The sequence below is a fragment of the Oncorhynchus kisutch genome, linkage group LG26, assembly GCF_002021735.2.
Source record: "Oncorhynchus kisutch isolate 150728-3 linkage group LG26, Okis_V2, whole genome shotgun sequence".
NCBI lineage: Eukaryota > Metazoa > Chordata > Actinopteri > Salmoniformes > Salmonidae > Oncorhynchus > Oncorhynchus kisutch.
Window position 1 is genome coordinate 32278815 of NC_034199.2, and position 17665 is coordinate 32296479.

General features: G+C 42.0%; 1 protein-coding gene across 1 annotated transcript in view; it reads left to right on the top strand.

The window, feature by feature from the left end:
* Positions 1-17665, top strand: part of ttn.1 (titin, tandem duplicate 1) — a 167902-nt gene that overhangs the window by 11641 nt on the left and 138596 nt on the right. Inside the window, exons 19-42 of the mRNA XM_031805693.1 lie at positions 18-259; positions 363-583; positions 672-836; positions 993-1161; positions 1429-3128; positions 3420-3701; positions 3906-4172; positions 4302-4574; positions 4669-4932; positions 5037-5297; positions 5465-5725; positions 5848-6111; positions 6197-6457; positions 6545-6805; positions 6886-7146; positions 7235-7376; positions 7486-7654; positions 7754-7985; positions 8225-8509; positions 8591-8716; positions 8871-9059; positions 11261-11302; positions 16050-16328; positions 16591-17154. Coding sequence (XP_031661553.1) covers positions 18-259; positions 363-583; positions 672-836; positions 993-1161; positions 1429-3128; positions 3420-3701; positions 3906-4172; positions 4302-4574; positions 4669-4932; positions 5037-5297; positions 5465-5725; positions 5848-6111; positions 6197-6457; positions 6545-6805; positions 6886-7146; positions 7235-7376; positions 7486-7654; positions 7754-7985; positions 8225-8509; positions 8591-8716; positions 8871-9059; positions 11261-11302; positions 16050-16328; positions 16591-17154 — 7180 coding nt within the window. The remainder of the gene's footprint in view (positions 1-17; positions 260-362; positions 584-671; positions 837-992; positions 1162-1428; positions 3129-3419; positions 3702-3905; positions 4173-4301; positions 4575-4668; positions 4933-5036; positions 5298-5464; positions 5726-5847; positions 6112-6196; positions 6458-6544; positions 6806-6885; positions 7147-7234; positions 7377-7485; positions 7655-7753; positions 7986-8224; positions 8510-8590; positions 8717-8870; positions 9060-11260; positions 11303-16049; positions 16329-16590; positions 17155-17665) is intronic.

Below are 17665 nucleotides of genomic sequence, written 5' to 3' on the forward strand. Positions count from 1 at the left end.
TTCTTGTCTCTCAAAAGATCGTATGGTACAAAGATGGCAAGCGTATCCATCATGGCGGCCGTTACCAGATGGAGAGTCTTCAGGATGGTAGAGCCAGCCTGCGTCTTCCTGTGGTGCTGCCAGAGGATGAAGGTGTTTACACAGCATTAGCCAGCAACATGAAGGGCAACTCTGTAAGCTCTGGGAAACTGTACGTGGTGCCCACTGCAGGAGCAGAAGCTCCACAGATGCCTGAGTCACCGGCAATGCAGAGAATGAGGTGAGATGTTATGCTATGAATCCCACATGTAAGTGATGTAGCTGCTTAATAGCCTAATCATAAAGCCATCATAAGAACTTTTCATTCTGTGTTCATTTCTCAGGTCCACATCCCCACGCTCTACAAGCCGCTCTCCCGGTCGTTCTCCCGGACGCTCTCCTGCTCGCAGACTTGATGACACTGATGAGAGTCAGCTGGAAAGACTATACAAGCCTGTGTTTGTCTTGAAGCCACAGTCATTCAAGTGTGCTGAAGGGCAGACTGCCAGATTTGACCTGAAAGTAGTTGGTAGACCCATGCCTGACACTTTCTGGTTCCACAATGGTAAGTGATGTGAAAACATGATACATCGTCTAGGATATGTTTTTTTTTTAAATATTAAAACTATTATTCCTTTCTTTGTTATTTTCAGGACAACAAGTTGTCAATGATTACACCCACAAGATAGTGGTGAAGGAAGATGGAACTACGTCACTGATTGTGGTTCCAGCCATGCCTCATGACTCTGGAGAGTGGACCGTGGTTGCTCAGAACAGAGCTGGAAGGACCTCTGTCTCCATGACACTTACAGTTGACGGTAAGGCTCCATTTGAAATATGTGACTGACTCAGGAAAAAGGGAAACATTTTGATTTGTGCTCCAGTGAATATTTCAGGACATGAATCTATTGTTTATTTGTTATTTATTTTTATTCCATTCATTTATATGTGCTTGATCTTTGTTACATTTACAGCCAAAGAAAACTTGATCAGACCCCAGTTTATTGAGAAGCTGAAGAACATCAGTGTTAAGCAAGGCACTCTGGTTGAGTTGGCTGTCAAAGCCATTGGAAACCCCCTGCCTGATATTGTTTGGCTGAAAAACAGTGACATCGTCTCCCCAATGAAGCACCCAAATATCAAGTGAGTGTCTTGTCCATATCATGAGTTAAAATACAGTTAGTATGTTGTCCTCACATGTTGAATATTCTGAGTCTATTCAGATACATTACAGTAGCCTAGCAGTTAAGAGCATTGGGCCAGAAACCAAAAGGTCACTGCTTCGAATCCCTGAGCCGACTAGGTGAAAACGCGGTTGATTTGCCCTTGAGCAAGGCACTTAACCCTATTTGCTCTGGATAAGAGTGTCTGCTAAATGACTAAAATGTAATACAAATGTATATATTTCAGGATTGAAGGCACCAAAGGAGAGGCCAAATTCCAGATCCCCCAAACAGTAGGCACTGATAGTGCTTGGTACACAGCCACAGCCATTAACAAAGCTGGAAGGGATACCACTCGCTGCAGGGTCAACATTGAGGTGGAAACTGCTGAACCTGCACCAGAGAGGAGACTCATTATTCCCAAGGGAACATACAAGGCCAAGGAAATTGCAGCTCCAGAGTTGGAATCCCTGCATCTACGTTATGGCCAAGAGCAGTGGGAGGAGGCTGACCTATATGACAAGGACAAGCAGCAGAAACCACAGTTCAAGAAGAAGCTGACTTCCGTCAGGCTGAAGCATTCTGGTGCTGTCCACTTTGAATGCAGACTGACTCCTATTGGTGATCCCACTATGGTTGTTGAGTGGTTACTTGATGGCAAACCCCTTGCAGCTGCTAACAGATTGCGCATGGTTAATGAATTTGGCTACTGTAGTCTTGACTTTGAAGTTGCCTATGCCAGAGACAGTGGTGTCATCACCTGCAGAGCCACTAACACGTTTGGTGCCGATCAGACCTCGGCTACACTGATTGTAAAGGAGGAGAAGAGCATGGTGGAGGAAACTCAGTTACCTGAGGGCAGGAGGGGACTACACAGAATTGATGAGATGGAGCGCATGGCTCACGAAGGAGGTCCTTCTGGAGTCACTGCAGATGAAGGGGCTGAGAAGACAAAGCCTGAAATTGTGCTTCTTCCTGAGAATGCAAATGTGCAGGAAGGTGAAATTGCAAGGTTCCGTTGCAGAGTAACTGGTTATCCTACACCTAAGGTCAACTGGTACCTCAATGGGCAGCTCATTCGCAAGAGCAAGAGAATGAGACTTCGCTATGATGGCATTTACTATCTTGAGATTATCGATATCAAGTCATACGATGCAGGAGATGTCAAAGTGTTAGCAGAGAACCCTGAGGGCACAGCTGAGCATCTGGTGAAGCTGGAGATCACACAGAAAGAGGACTTCAGATCTATTCTTCGTCGTGCACCAGAGCATAAGGCCCCAGAGCCTAGCACCATGGCTGAACATGGCAGAGTTTCCTTTGATGTGGTTAAGGTTGAAAAACCAACTGCCATCAAAGAGACCAAAGAGGTAGTGCAACTAAAGAAGACCGAAAGAGTCATCCATTCAAAAGCCACAGAGGAGACAGACGAGTTGAAGGGCAAATTTAAGCGCAGGACAGAGGAAGGATATTATGAAGCCATCACTGCTGTGGAGCTCAAGTCTCGTAAGAAGGATGAGTCCTATGAGGACATGCTTAGGAAGAGGAAGGAAGAACTGCTTCACCATCAGAAAATGTTGTCTGAGGCTGAAAAGAAAAAAGAGGAGGAACGCAAGGTTCATGTTCCCTCAATTAAACCAGAGAGAGTAAAGCTCTCTCCCAGCATGGAAGCTCCAAAGATCATTGAACGCATTGCTAGTCAGACCGTGTCTCAGATGGAAGAAGTTCACTTCAGAGTCAGAGTTACCGGAAGACCAGACCCTGAGTGCCAGTGGTTCAAGAATGGAATTCTGCTGGAGAAAACAGATCGCATTTACTCGTTCTGGCCTGAAGACAATGTATGTGAATTAGTGATCAAGAAGGTCACAGCAGAAGACTCTGCTAGCATCATGGTCAAAGCCATGAACATTGCTGGAGAGACTTCAAGCCATGCATTCTTATTGGTGCAAGGTAAAGTCATAATTTCAGTAATTTTTCTACATTGTTCATAGCATTAGTAGCCTATTGTCTGAGGTTGTGACACAAGATGCACAGTAGTAATGTTTCAGGGCCGGTCCTCGTTAGTACCAGGTACTGTAAGCAAAAAAAATTAAATAAGCTGCCATTGATCATCATTCAGTGGAAATTATTAAATTATTGCAATCTGAAACCTAGATATCAAACCTTATTTAAATCTGTGTAATTGATATTCTGTATGAATCACGGCATCCCTGATACATTATACCATCTTCATCCTTTTAGCAAAGACAGTCATCACCTTCACACAAGAGCTAGAAGAAACCAACGTGAAAGAAAAAGACACCATGGCGACCTTTGAGTGTGAGACCAATGAGCCTTTTGTTAAAGTCAAATGGCTGATGAACAATGCAGAGATTTTCTCTGGAGACAAATACAGGATGCACTCAGACAGAAAGGTTCATTTCCTTTCTGTACTGACCATCAACATGAAGGACGATGCAGAATACAGTTGTGCTGTTATTGAAGATGACCACATCAGGACCACTGCCAGACTCAATGTGGAAGGTTGGTCATTTTTCTTACCACTGGTGTACAAGTAGAACTTTAATGACTGGGTTCTCAGATACAGATTAAGCCTAGTCCTAGACTAAAAAGCAGGTTCAATGGAGAAGAACTAAGTTTAATCTGTGGGAAACTTGTCCTTTTTCATCAGTAAATGTACTCTTTGTTTTCTGGAATAGATATACTAACAGTGCTCTCATTATACAGGTGCCCCACTGTCAATTGTAAAGAGGCTGGAGAACATTGAGGTGCCTGAGACCTACTCTGGGGAGTTTGAGTGTGAAGTGTCTCGAGAGGATGCCGAAGGTGTATGGCATTTTGAGAACAAGGAGCTCACTCCCAGCAGCAAGCATGCCATCTCCTCCCGCCGAGGACGCCACAGTTTATCTGTGAAAGATGTAAAGAAAGAAGACCAGGGAAAATATACATTCACCACGGGTGAATTCAAGACTAGTGCCTCCCTGAAAATGAAACGTGAGTGTTCTAAGGATGAGGATTTCTATCTAGATGAAAGACAAAAAAATATGCTTGCAGATTGTTTTTTCATGACCTATTAACATAGTTGCATGAAATCAAGTCTTACTTCAATCTCTTCTCCTTTAGTGCGCCCTGTGACCCTGTTGCACCCCCTCTCTGATATGACAATCTGTGAGGGTGACATAAGCCAGTTTGAGGTGCGATTCTCTCAAGAAGATGTTGAGGGCACTTGGATGAAGAATGGTGTTGTCATTGAAGCTTCAGATCGCATCCACATCGTTATTGACAAGCTCATCCATAAACTTCTCATAGAGGATACAGGCAGGCTTGATGGTGGAATGTACTCCTTTGTAGTTCCTGCTCAGGACATTTCCACCACTGCAAAGCTGACTGTTCAAAGTAAGTGATTTGATTTCATACTGTCCATACTAATTTGGAGTATTTCTTTATTTACTAGGCCTTATCGTGTTGTCTTTTTCTGTGTGTATTACAGCGATTAGCATCTTGGCCCCACTCAAGGATATTACATCAGTTGAGGGCACCAAGGCTGTTATGGAGGCTAAAATCTCTGCTGCAGATATTAGCTCAATTAAGTGGTTCCACAATGACAAGCTTGTGATGCCCAGTGAGAGAATCCAGATTGTTCCAAAGGGATCCAAACAGCGTCTGGTGTTCAATAGGACCTTCGCCTCTGATGAAGGAACCTACAAGCTATGTGTTGGCAAAGCTGACTCTAGCTGTAAACTGATAGTCCAAAGTAAGCTTTTGCACAAGTGATTAAATGCAACATAACTTCATACAATACTTTTTGTCAGTTACAGATATTATCCAACTAAAAAAATACTTAACTTTTTTTTACAGAAATTTCAATTGTGAAACAAATGGAGGATCAAGTTTGCACAGAGACACAGCACGTCACATTTAATGTGGAGGTGTCCCACCCTGGCATTGATGGTATCTGGACCTTCAAGAAACAACATCTGAAAAATGATTCCAAGTACAAGATAGTGACCAAGGGCAAGAACCACAGTATGACTGTCATTAATGCCATGAAGGATGAAGAGGGGCAATACACATTCGCTGCTGGTGAACAGACATCCAGCGCAAAGCTTACTGTGTCAGGTAAGATAACTATTGTCAAAAAAGTGCATTACACTGTAAACATATACACGTTATGGTGTAAAAGTTCAGTTGGATATTACAACAACCATTCACCTACCAAATCTAAAAACTTTTTAGGGTAGTTACCCAATTGGAGGAAATAAATCCAAATGTCTTTGTGTTCCCAGGTGGCGCTATATCCAGACCGCTGCATGATATCATTGTGGCTGACTCTCAGACAGCTGAATTTGAGTGTGAGGTGGCCAACCCAACTGCTGAGGGCAAGTGGCTGAAGGATGGACAACCTTTTGACTTTGGTGAAAATGTCAGGAGTGAGAAAAATGGAGCTGTCAGACGTCTTGTTATTGTCATCACCAGACCCAATGACATTGGTGAATACACCTACCAGATTGCAAACTCCAAGACAACAGCCAACCTGAGAGTTGAAGGTAGGTGTTACCTCCTGAGTAGAAATGTTAACTTATTTTCAACTGGTGTTAGCATTAATATATGACTATTATATTATTACTATATGCCTGCTGTTATGTCATGTTTGTGTTTGATTTCATAGCTGTGAAAGTCAAGAAGACCCTGAAGAACCAAACTGTCACTGAGACACAAGAAGCAGCATTCATTCTGGAGCTCACTCATGAGAATGTGAAGGGCTCACAATGGATTAAGAATGGTGTAGAGATCCAACCTAGTGAGAAATATGAAGTCACCGTTGATGGCATGGTCCACACCTTGAAGATCAAAAACTGCACCATACACGATGAATCAGTTTATGGATTCAAACTTGGAAAACTGTCTGCTAATGCCAGACTGAACGTTGAGGGTAAGTTAATATTTTTATGGTCACAAATTGCAAATGTTTGTTTACTTAAGATTTTGAAAGTTTTGACTCTCAATCTTTTTTTCAGCAATTACTATAACGAAGAAGCCTAAAGATGTGACATCACTATTGGATGCCACTGCCTCTTTTGAGCTGAGCCTGTCTCATGATGACATCCCTATCAAATGGATGTTCAATAACGTTGAGCTTAAACCAAGTGAAAACATCAAAATGCTGTCTGAGAGAAAATCTCACAAGCTGATCATCCAGAATGTGGATGACCACAAGGCAGGAGAGTACACTGCCATGGTCGGACATGTGCAGTGCAGTACTCATTTATATGTTGAATGTAAGTGTTGACACGTGAACAAATAGATGACTTAACCCACACATCAAATGTATTTTCAATATATTCATTATTGTTCGTTCTCTCCAGCTCTGCGTGTCACAAAACCCATCAAGAACATTGAAGTCCCAGAGACCCAGGTGGCCACTTTTGAATGCGAAGTGTCACATTTCAATGTCCCATCCACCTGGCTGAAGAATGGAGTGGAGATAGAAATGAGTGACAAGTTCAGGATTGTGGTGCAGGGCAAACTTCACCAGCTCAAGATCATGAACACTGGCAGTGAAGACTCTGCAGAATACACCTTTGTCTGTGGAAATGACAGAGTCTCTGCAACTCTGAAAGTTAGCCGTAAGTTTTCAACTAACCTGTACTTGAAATAATTTGTATCACATAGGTATTTTTCTCTAATGACACTGTTTTTTCCTTAGCCATTTTGATCACCTCCATGCTGGAAGACCTCAATGCACAGGAGAAAGACACCATCACATTTGAAGTGAATGTCAACTATGAGGGCATCACCTACAAGTGGCTAAAGAATGGTGTTGAGATTCGCTCCACAGACAGATGCCAGAGCCGCACCAAACACCTAACTCACTCTCTCACCATCCGAAATGTTCATTTTGGTGATGGTGCAGAGTACAAGTTTGCTGCTGGCTCTGCTGCAACTACAGCCAGCCTATATGTTGATGGTATGTTTTTTTTTATCCAGACCCTTTCTAAATATTAATCATGAAAGTAATTTTTCTGTTGTTCATTAATGTATTTGCTCTCTCACAGCACGTGTTATTGAATTCACCAAGCACATCAAAGATATCAAGATCACAGAGAAGAAGAGGGCCACATTTGAATGTGAGATCTCTGAGCCTAATGCTCAGGTGACATGGATGAAGGATGGACAGGAGCTGGAAATGTCTGAAAGGTATGTCTCATTCATTTATTTGTATATTATTCCTGTGAGATTCCTGTGAAATGCTACATTTGAACGATTCCTCTGTATCTTAAGAGTTATTTCTAAAATGCCTTGACAGATACAAGGTCTCCACTGAGAAATTCTTGCACCGTCTAATGATCCAGTCAGTCCGCCTGTCTGATGCTGCAGAGTATTCTGTGGTCGCTGGTGCAAGCATGTCAAAGGCTCATCTCACCGTGGAGGGGCGTGACATCCACATCACAGAACCCGAGGAGAAAGAATTCACGGTGAATACGGACAACATTACATTGAAGGAGGACAGTTTAAAACGGAATAGTTAAAAAATGACCAGTGTTAATATGAACATTTGTATTATTTCTTTTCAGGTTGTTGAGAAACAAAAAGCGTCGTTTGAGTTTGAAGTCAGTGAGGACGACGTTGAAGGTCGCTGGCTGAGGAACGGTGCTGAGATCCAGTTCAACCTTGACGATAGGCTCCACTACATTGCCATTAGAAAGGTCCATCGCATGACCATCTCTGAAACCTATAGAAGTGATGCAGGGGAGTACACCTTCATCGCTGGCAAGAACAGGGTCGTGGTGACTCTACATGTCAACAGTAAGTGTTTGCTCTCTTTTAACTCCCAATAACAAAAGTCACACTGAAATAATAATGCAATTTTCAAATAATGCACATTTCAAATATGTTTTTACAAGAATGTATTTAAACAACTAAATCACAGGGAAAACATATGGGGTTTTTTCTTCTTAAAAAAAGAAAAACGACCCAGTTTTCCCTAAGCTTGGTGTTCCTTCCTTTCTTCTCATCAAATGTCTTTGTTTGTTCCCATAAAAAAGTTCCTGAGCCACCTCAGATAATTCGCGGCATGCAGGCCCTGTCTGTGGAGGCTGGCAAACCTGCTCGCTTCTCGGTGGAAGTGACTGGCGTCCCCCAGCCCCAGGTGTTATGGTACAAGAACTCCCAGGCTCTCTCCCCTGGCTTCAAGTGCAAGTTCCTGCGTGAAGGAAATGAGCACACTCTGCTTCTCATCGAAGTGTTCCCAGAGGACGCAGCCTTGTACAACTGCGAGGCCAAGAATGACGTTGGGCTTGCCACCAGCTCAGCACCACTCAATGTGGAAGGTAAAGTGGATAAACAATCACATATAAAGCACTGAAATAACCTCTTAAGGAAAACAAGGAAAAAGATTTATTTTATTTCAGTTTCAGAAGTCGTTTCTCCTGACACTGGATCTCCACTGTCCAAGCCTGTGATCATAACACCAATGAACAACACCTCAGTCAATGAGGGAGAGGCTGCTAGGTTCCAGTGCAGAATCTCTGGTGAAGGTATCTATCTCGACTTCCACTAGGCCTATCTCTTACTTTGTTCTCTAAACTGTTCAATTAAAATAATAATAGTATTGCATTATTCATAAAAAGCAGCATTAATAATCTTGCATTATTAATACTATTGACATTAACCAAACTTTTCTCTTGCTAGATCTAAAGATCTCTTGGTACGTCCATAAGAAAGAGATCGGCCAGTCCGATGCCTTCAGGATGTCTCAGTTCGATGACACCTGCCAGCTGGAGATCACCAGAGTGTACCCCGAGGATGAAGGGGAATACACCTGTGTTGCCAGAAACTCGGCAGGAATGGTCACTTGCGCCGGATATCTGGCACTTGAAGGCGAGTAAAAGTCTTAATGATCATAGTTAGTTCTGTATGTCCAATTTAAGTGTGTACTCTATGCGTGTACTTGTATGATTCAATTGACCTTTCTCCTTATCTTCATATTGCCCTGGGGAATAATCTGTTTTCAAAGTTATTAAACTTTTCTTTACTCGTAGTATAGGTTCATTTTGATAGCAGTTGATTGTTGACCAAATTACACTCTTCTAATTCTCCCAGATCAAAATATGAAATCTGTAGCTAGGCAAAGTGTGTCAAGCACTGGGGGAACAATGATCAGTCATAAAATGGAAATGTATTCAGAAGGGTACCAGTCAGTGGATGTCAGTGGATCACACAGTGTACAGACCTATGAGACTGTGTCTGAGATGTCCACAATGAGGACGTCATCTTCATCAGTAAAGATGGTTGAGGTGACCACGGTTGAGAATTCTGAAATGAGCATCCCTAGAAGCCCTAAGTTGCTCTTGAAAATGAATGACGTCAAAGTCAAAAGTGGTGAGATGGCTCAGTTCAACTGCTCGTTCGACGGGCAACCCTTTACTGAAATAGTGTGGGATCATAATGGAAGGAACCTCACAGACACAGAGAGGGTGAAACATACCCAAAATGGAGGTGTGCTGTTGCTTGTCATACTCAATGTTCAGCTTGGTGACCAAGGGACATACCTCTGTACCACAAAAAATAAACACGGAGAGAACAGAACTTCGGCACAACTCACAGTTGAAGGTGGATACAGTTTCTATTTAATATTTCCACTCTCTGGTCCATTTCACCTCCATTCCGCTTCATTATTTTGTAAAACCTTTAAAACTTTTAATATTTCCTTTAGATTGTAACCGATTGGAATATAATGTAATAACATATTTATAGTTTTTTTCCCCATTCAAAGCATGCCCCTAATACCATCTCGCCATCTTACTAACTCCCAGTGTTTAGATCTAAGATACCCTCTTACTGATGTCCTCTGACTGATGTTCTTAATACCTAATAAATCTCCCTTAACTTTATTCTCACCCAGCCAAAGAAGTGAATCCCAAAGCCGAAACACCCATCCCTTCCGATTCTGTCAATAAAGACTCTAAGACAGACAGGGAGTCGTCTAAAAAGCCCTCTGACCAAGACAAGCAGGAGTCCTTAAAGAGTCTTGGACCTCTACCGCCATTCTCACAAAGAACTCAAAGGCAGATAAGCCATGAGTATTACCCTGATGTTATACCCTATGGAGAATACGACTGTGATTACATTGGTGCCACCTGCCCAGAGTTCCTTGTGACACTGCCCCCAGAAATCCTTGCCAAACCTAGAGACACCGTGTCTCTCTTTTGCGTTATAAAGGGAATTCCTACTCCGTTTGTTTTCTGGCTACACAATCGGTTGATTGTCGAAGAGTCCGTTTCTTACTCTCTGAAACACAAGGGGCCCTTGTGCTGCTTAAATGTTATGAACGTTGGTCCTAAGCAAGGGGGCGTTTACACTTGCAAAATTGTCAATTCAGCCGGAGACGCTGAATGCAGCACAGTGATGAAAGGTTGGCAACTGCATGCTTTGGTCCTTACCACCAATATGCACTCTTGGCCGTTATTGGCCGTTCTTGTCAATTCCACATTTCACACTGTTCCAAACTATTGGTCGTTCTTGTCAACTCCACATTTCACACTGTTCCAAACTATTGGCCGTTCTTGTCAACTCCACATTTCACACTGTTCCAAACTATTGGCCGTTCTTGTCAACTCCACATTTCACACTGTTCCAAACTATTGGCCGTTCTTGTCAACTCCACATTTCACACTGTTCCAAACTATTGGCCGTTCTTGTCAACTCCACATTTCACACTGTTCCAAACTATTGGCCGTTCTTGTCAACTCCACATTTCACACAGCTCCCCTACTGCCCTATACAACAAGAAAAATAGATTATAAAATGACAGCTCATGGACAAATGTGCTAAGGTACAGGTTGTCAAGTACACTGACTTAAATGTGAAAAGAGAGAGAGATGTGCTCAATTTACAACATGCTTTCCAAGAGACGGAATTTACTGTATGATCACATCAAAACCAAAGCATGTCAGATTGTTTGCATCATTGCAAAATAGACGTTGACAATATGGATGTAACCTATGTTACCTGGTTCTAGCAGTAAGTACTATATATTTTTGATAAAAATCACTAATTTATAAATGTTTGTCTATTGACAGTGGTTGAAAAGGAGGTGGAGAAAAAGGAAAAGGAAGTTAAAGGTAAATATATTTTCTTCATCATTAACATGTGATTGAATGTCAGATTCCTGGACTCAGATTAAGCCTATTTCTGGACTAAAAATCACTTTCAGAGTTGGAGGTGCTTTGCAGACCATGAGTCGGCTTGATCTGGAACTGGGAAACAGGCCCTTTATCTTTTTTTTTGCACAGGCCCATATCCTCCAGATTTTTTTTTTAATGTCTGGAGCAATATGATCATGTATATATTGTCCCTTTGTAAAACTATATGTTGGGCATGTGACTATCCTGAACGGTCATAATATTTGCCTTGGATTGTAAATGCAATAGGTGAAACCTACATGGCTATTATGTGAAATTAAAATAATGCATGTTTTTTGTCTTGCTGATTTCAATTCAAGAGGTGCTATCGTTAAAATGCATTCCTTCATTTATTGCTTTATTGGGTTTCTTCTCTTTATTTATACATTATTGTAAGTGATAACATAATGTCATTATTTTACTCAGCTTTCTCTAGCTTCACTGTCTCAGCTGAAGAGGAAAAACAGGAGTCTTACTTCACTGGTCTACAATTAGGCAAAAGCAAAACACTTGAACTCAAGCCAGAGTCCAAACTTTATTCTAGTACAACAGAGAAGAAAAAAGAAAAGCCAGTTTTTGTGACCCAACTCTCACCAGTAGCTGTCACTATTGGGGACATAGCTAGATTTACTGTCACAATATCTTGTCTTCCAAAGCCTAATGTCCAGTGGTTCCACAATGGTCGGGTTATAACAAGTTCATCAGTTTACACATTTGTTCAAGAGCGAGACGAATATACCCTCGTCATTAACAAAGTAGAGAAGGAATTTGAAGGAGAATACTCATGTACTGCAAGCAACAGGTTTGGCCAATCAACCTGTACTACTTTCTTGAACATCCAAATAAGTGACACAAAGAAACCAGAGAGGCAGGTTGAGAAAATGTTCAAACCCACTGGCCAACCACCTGAATTTATTAAAACTATTGAGCCTGTACAATGCTCTGAAGGTGGTCTAGCTCTCTTCAAGTATATTGTCACTGGGAATCCTCTTCCAGAGGTTCAGTGGCTTAAAGGTAGTTATCAAATTCAGCCCAGTAAGTATTGTATTGTGGTGAACAACCCTGATGGCTCTGGCTTCATCAACATGAAGGGCATCCAACAGCAGGACAGTGGCCTCTACACTTGTAGGGCTTCCAACCCATCTGGGGAGGCCTCTTGTAGTGCTGAGCTAATCGTGTTCAGAGAGTCTGTCTCTATATCTCAGCACCAGGAAAAACATGTGGTTGTTCAGAAACAAAAAGGTTATAAAGTATCCATGACTGAACAGGCTACAGAGTCACGCTTGTACATGGTCAACCTTCCTGGAGAAGCCAGGGCCAGAGATCAGATGGTGTACACCATAGGTACTGAGGACAGACAGGTTATTTCCAGCGAGCAAGTGGACACCCTTAGAGAGTTGGATATCTCTGCTGCTACCCTTCATAGAGAGCGAGTCACCCACCAGGCTGCAGTGCTGCAGTCACATGAGGTAGAAGAGAGAGTGTCTGTGACTCCCACCAGACCACCTCCAGCCTCAGCTGCGCCTATTAAACAACTGCATATGGCCGCTTTTACATCTGCTGTCCAAGAGAGCCAGAAGCTCATAGAGCAACATTCTGACCGAATCCAAAGTCCGGAAATCTTAGAACTTGAGCCTGCAAGGGAACATCATTCAAACATAATGTCTGCCACATCAGAAGAGGTTATTCCTCTAATCACAGTGAGAACTGAGGTTTTAGGAGACAGAAAACCAGAACAGATTAAGTCATCTAAGGAACCAAAACAGGTTGTCAGTAGTCATCTAGTTGAAACCAGGTTACCAATTCTGAAAGAGAAATTAGGTATAACCACTAGGCCTGAGGAAGAGAGAAGCTTCAGAGTTACAGAGGGTGTTAAGATTTTATATACCGCTACATTAACTGGGCAACTGCCACTATCAGAGCGCCATTGTGATACGCTATCAACATCAGATAAACCCACTCAGTCCCTGCTAGAGAAGGAACGTCCTAACCCAGTGGTCGCACCGGTCAGTGAGACTCAACATACTTTATCCAAAGAGCAGAGATTTGAAATACACAAACCTAAACAAGAGAGCGCTTTGGTAAGTAAAGATAGGTTATTGAAATCAGCCATGAGTGCTGAAGAAAAACATCTGCTCCAGACTGAACACTCAAAAGCTATTCCAGGTTTGGAAAGCGCGATGTCTTTGCAATTTGAAAAAGAAGAGGAACAGCTCTTACATCTACAGACGATTAGTAAGCCAGATATATTGCAGTCTGAAGGTAGATTTACTTGCGAGAAGCCATTGCCAGAGAGTGCAGATGCAAGAAAAAGCCCTACTTTGTTGCACACAGTCACCCACAATGAATGGAAATCTGTCACTTGTGAGAAGATATCTGAGTTTTCAGCTCAGCTGGACACAATTTCAATTGAACCAAGAAAAGAGGCCAAAGCTCCTTTACATCTTCAGTCTATTCAGTCAGAAAGTGTATTACCTAAAGAAGGTATACTTAGTCCTGAGAAGCCAGATCAGCAGACTGCAGTACAGAAACAGGAAAGAGCCCGCAAACATGCAGCAACCTCAGAGGATAAAAGGGAGTTTAGTGCAGATTATTCCAAAGATCTTGATGTGTCCGTGACAGGAGTTCAGTCAGAGCTTAGAACAGAACACAGACCTCAGAACATTCTTCAGGTCACGTCAATGCCCATGCAGATATCCAAAGAAACACCATTTACTAGTGATGTCAAACAGCAGCGTGCATTAATCGAAAAGGAGGATCGCTGGAACATTATGCACTCAGTAACTGTGGTTGACACTCAAAGTATAGAAGAAGGGCATACCATAAATTTGAAAGCAAATGATGCATTCAAACCTGTAGTGAAAATTGAACCAAAGATCCCGACAAAGCCTGTCTATATTGAAGAGAAGGCAATAGCAACTGAAGGTTGTGCCATTTTACATGCAGCTGAACAGGATTTTGCTGTTCAGATCCACGAAGGTCAGTCAGTGAGACAATCAATATTATTGGAGGAGAAACACATCATTGTTGGTGAGCAATCAAGTGAAATTGGAAAATCTGCTGGATTGGTTGTCAGTGTAAAGACTCAGCCTAAAGGGGTATTATTTGTGCACGAGTCTCAGGAGAGCCAAGTTCTTCCAAAGGAACTTACCTTTGTGATCCCAATGCCAAAACCAACAAGTTTGGGCATCAGACATCAGTTGAAAACTGCGCTTCAGTCTGCTGTGGCTTGTGACCAGCCACTTATACTAGCAGACGTTGTTGAGAGATTGGAGGCTGTCGAGGTACAGGAAGTAAAGGTAGGCAGGGAAACTAAGGGTGCAATGTTCACCTACCTTATCACAACACCAGGTGCCTCCATGGAAATAACAATTGCTTTTGAAGGAGAATACCCTCAGACTGCTGATCTGAGGACAGAACTCCAAGCAGCTTTCCATGCTATAGTTTATAGAGAGCAACAGACCCTCATTTTGGACCAACCTGGCACAATGCAAATAGTCAAGCCTCAGAAAACAAATGTTAGCAGTGCAAAATCCAAAGAAATGCTGTCATCGGTGGTGGAAACTGTCAGAGTAACAGAGAGTGCCGCGGGTTTCGAATCCCCTGTAACCCAGTCTGCTGCTCAGAAGACTGAAACGATGGCTTCGTTCCAAAGCATAACAGCTCAGGATCGCACTGTGGTGCATGAATCCAGGCAGACTACTAGGCAGGAGACCAGATCTGTGACAGTAAAAAGCCATGATGAGAGAGATGTAGGTGCTGCAGATTTAACCACAGCAGTACCCTTCGCCTCTGTCCCTGTCGAACAGTCTCATGTGTTTATACAGAGAGAAACGATGGAGGAGTTTCTGTCAGAGGCAGTTATGATTAGTAAACTTCCTGAGCAATTCACTAAAGCTTATCCCATTATTGTAACTCCCCTGGAGGATATTTGTTCAGAGAACAATAGCATGGTTACTTTTAGTGTGACCATAATGTGTGTCACAAAAGTTAACTGGCTTTTCAATGGAAAGTTGGTCAAATCTGGCAAAGAATTTAAGTGTTCAAAAGACCATGACACATACACACTAGTAATCTGCAAGATTGTCAAGGAGAAGCACGAAGGAGAATATGTCTGTGAGGCTGAGAATGAAGCTGGCAAGGCTACAACAACATCAAGACTCACTGTTGTCTCGAGAGGTTGGATAATGGGGATATTTTCATATTTTCATAAAAATAGTAACTAACGCGACATAAACTTCCATTGGTGATTCCTAGCATGCATTCACTTTACTTTAAAATCACTATAAATTAACAGTAATATTTTCATTGATACCACCCCCATATCCTCCTGCTTTCTTGTTCCAAGGTATCTTCTTTTTACCCATATCACTCTCTTAAAAATCCACCTCTGGTCCATTCCCCGTCATCCTCTTTGACTCCACATCACTCTCGTCTTCCCCATTGAGTCCTGAAACCCTCTTTTTGCATGCCTTCTTGGATGGACATTTCATCTTGGTCTCATTTTCTTCATTGAAGTGTTTTGATCCAAACCTAACATCATTTCCCTCCACAGTCCCTCCTGGTCAGTCCTGTTTTGCAACCTTCCATCCTAGGTTCACCATTTCACCACTTTTAACTACATCAACTAGAATCATAGCCAGTGTGCTAATTGTATTATTTTCTTCCCTTTCCCTGCACATTATAGTGCCACCGGTTTTCAGGTACAAAATCCAGCCCCTGGAGATCAATGTTGGCAGCGGAGCCAAGTTCGAATGTGAGATTGAAGATGCACCAAATGTGCAGTTCAAGTGGTCCAAGTCTGGCACTCCGATCAAAGAGAGTTCAAATTGCAGGATCATCAGTCGGCAACTGACATCTTCATTGGAGCTTCTGAGCCCAACCAAAGCTGACAGTGGTGAATATACCTGCAAGGCTACAAACCAGAATGGCAGTGACACCTGTGCCGCCACACTCAACGTAACTGGTGAGTGAACTGAACTTTTGCTTGATTTATTTCAACAGGTTGTTGTACCAAAGGTTATGGTTTTAGGAATATGATGTGCTTCTTCCCTCCACAAATCTAGTTATGGTCATCTATACTCGCTAAAAAAGCTCAAACAAATGATCTCCCTTGTGATTTGTCAGGTTATTGGATTTTGTCAGGTTTTTAAATAAATCTTAATATGTTGTTAATTATTATGTTTTATTATGTATTTTTTTCCCTTTCTTATTTTCAAATTTCATAGAACTTTTCCCACCTGCCTTTATTACTAAGCCTGATCCATTGACATTGTATGTTGGGAAAAAGGCAAACATTCAGTGTGTAGTCACTGGATCTTCACCGATGACTATTGTCTGGCATAAAGACAACAATGCCATTTCTTCGGGGGGAAACTACAAAATCTCCTCAGAAAAGAATAAATATATTCTTGAAATATCAAAACTTGAACTTACGGATCAAGGTGTTTACCTGTGTAAAGCGTTCAACAGTGTTGGAACTGCTGTGTGCAGCATGGAGATGAAGGTCATCAACAAACCCTATTTTGTGAAAACACTTGAATCAGTGTCAGTCGCTGTTGGAAATCCACTGCACCTTGAGTGTCAGTTGGATGAGGATACCGGAGTGTCCATCACCTGGATAAAAGATGGCAAAAAGCTCCATCAAACAATGGATTGTAAACAGTCTTTTGAAGATAAGATGGTCACTCTTGATATTCCAAAAGGAAAACTTAAAGACACTGGAAACTATGTCTGTACAGCTGCCAATGATGCTGGAAGCACAAGTTGCTCCACTTCAATAAAGGTTCAAGGTAAGGCTAATCAGTTCATTTTCAAGCTTTCTGCAGTATTTGTGGCACAAAATATATGCAGTTATGGAAATTAACATCTTTGGATTATGATCAGATAGATTTATAGATTTAGCAATATCTTCACCCATCTGTATCTTTTGGCTGCATCTTCAACTGCCTTTTGACAAAATCTCATACTTTTAACTTGTATTTGCTCCTCTTTTTCTGAGTTTTGTTCATTAGCAATGACTTCTTAAAACATTGTTTTGAATTGTTCAATTGTTCAATGCATACATCCTGCAGAACCCCCAGTCTTTGTAAAGAGACTGGAACCCAACTTGGTTTGGAAGCAAGGCATAAGTGCACGTTTGCAGTGCACAATCAAAGGGTCACCTGAACTCCATGTCACCTGGTTTCTGAATGACAAAGAGCTCTCGGCTGGCGAGAAATACAAAATCACTTTCAAGGACGGTTTTGCTACTTTGGAGATCAGTGAAATTGCTTTGTTAGACAGTGGAAATTACACATGTGA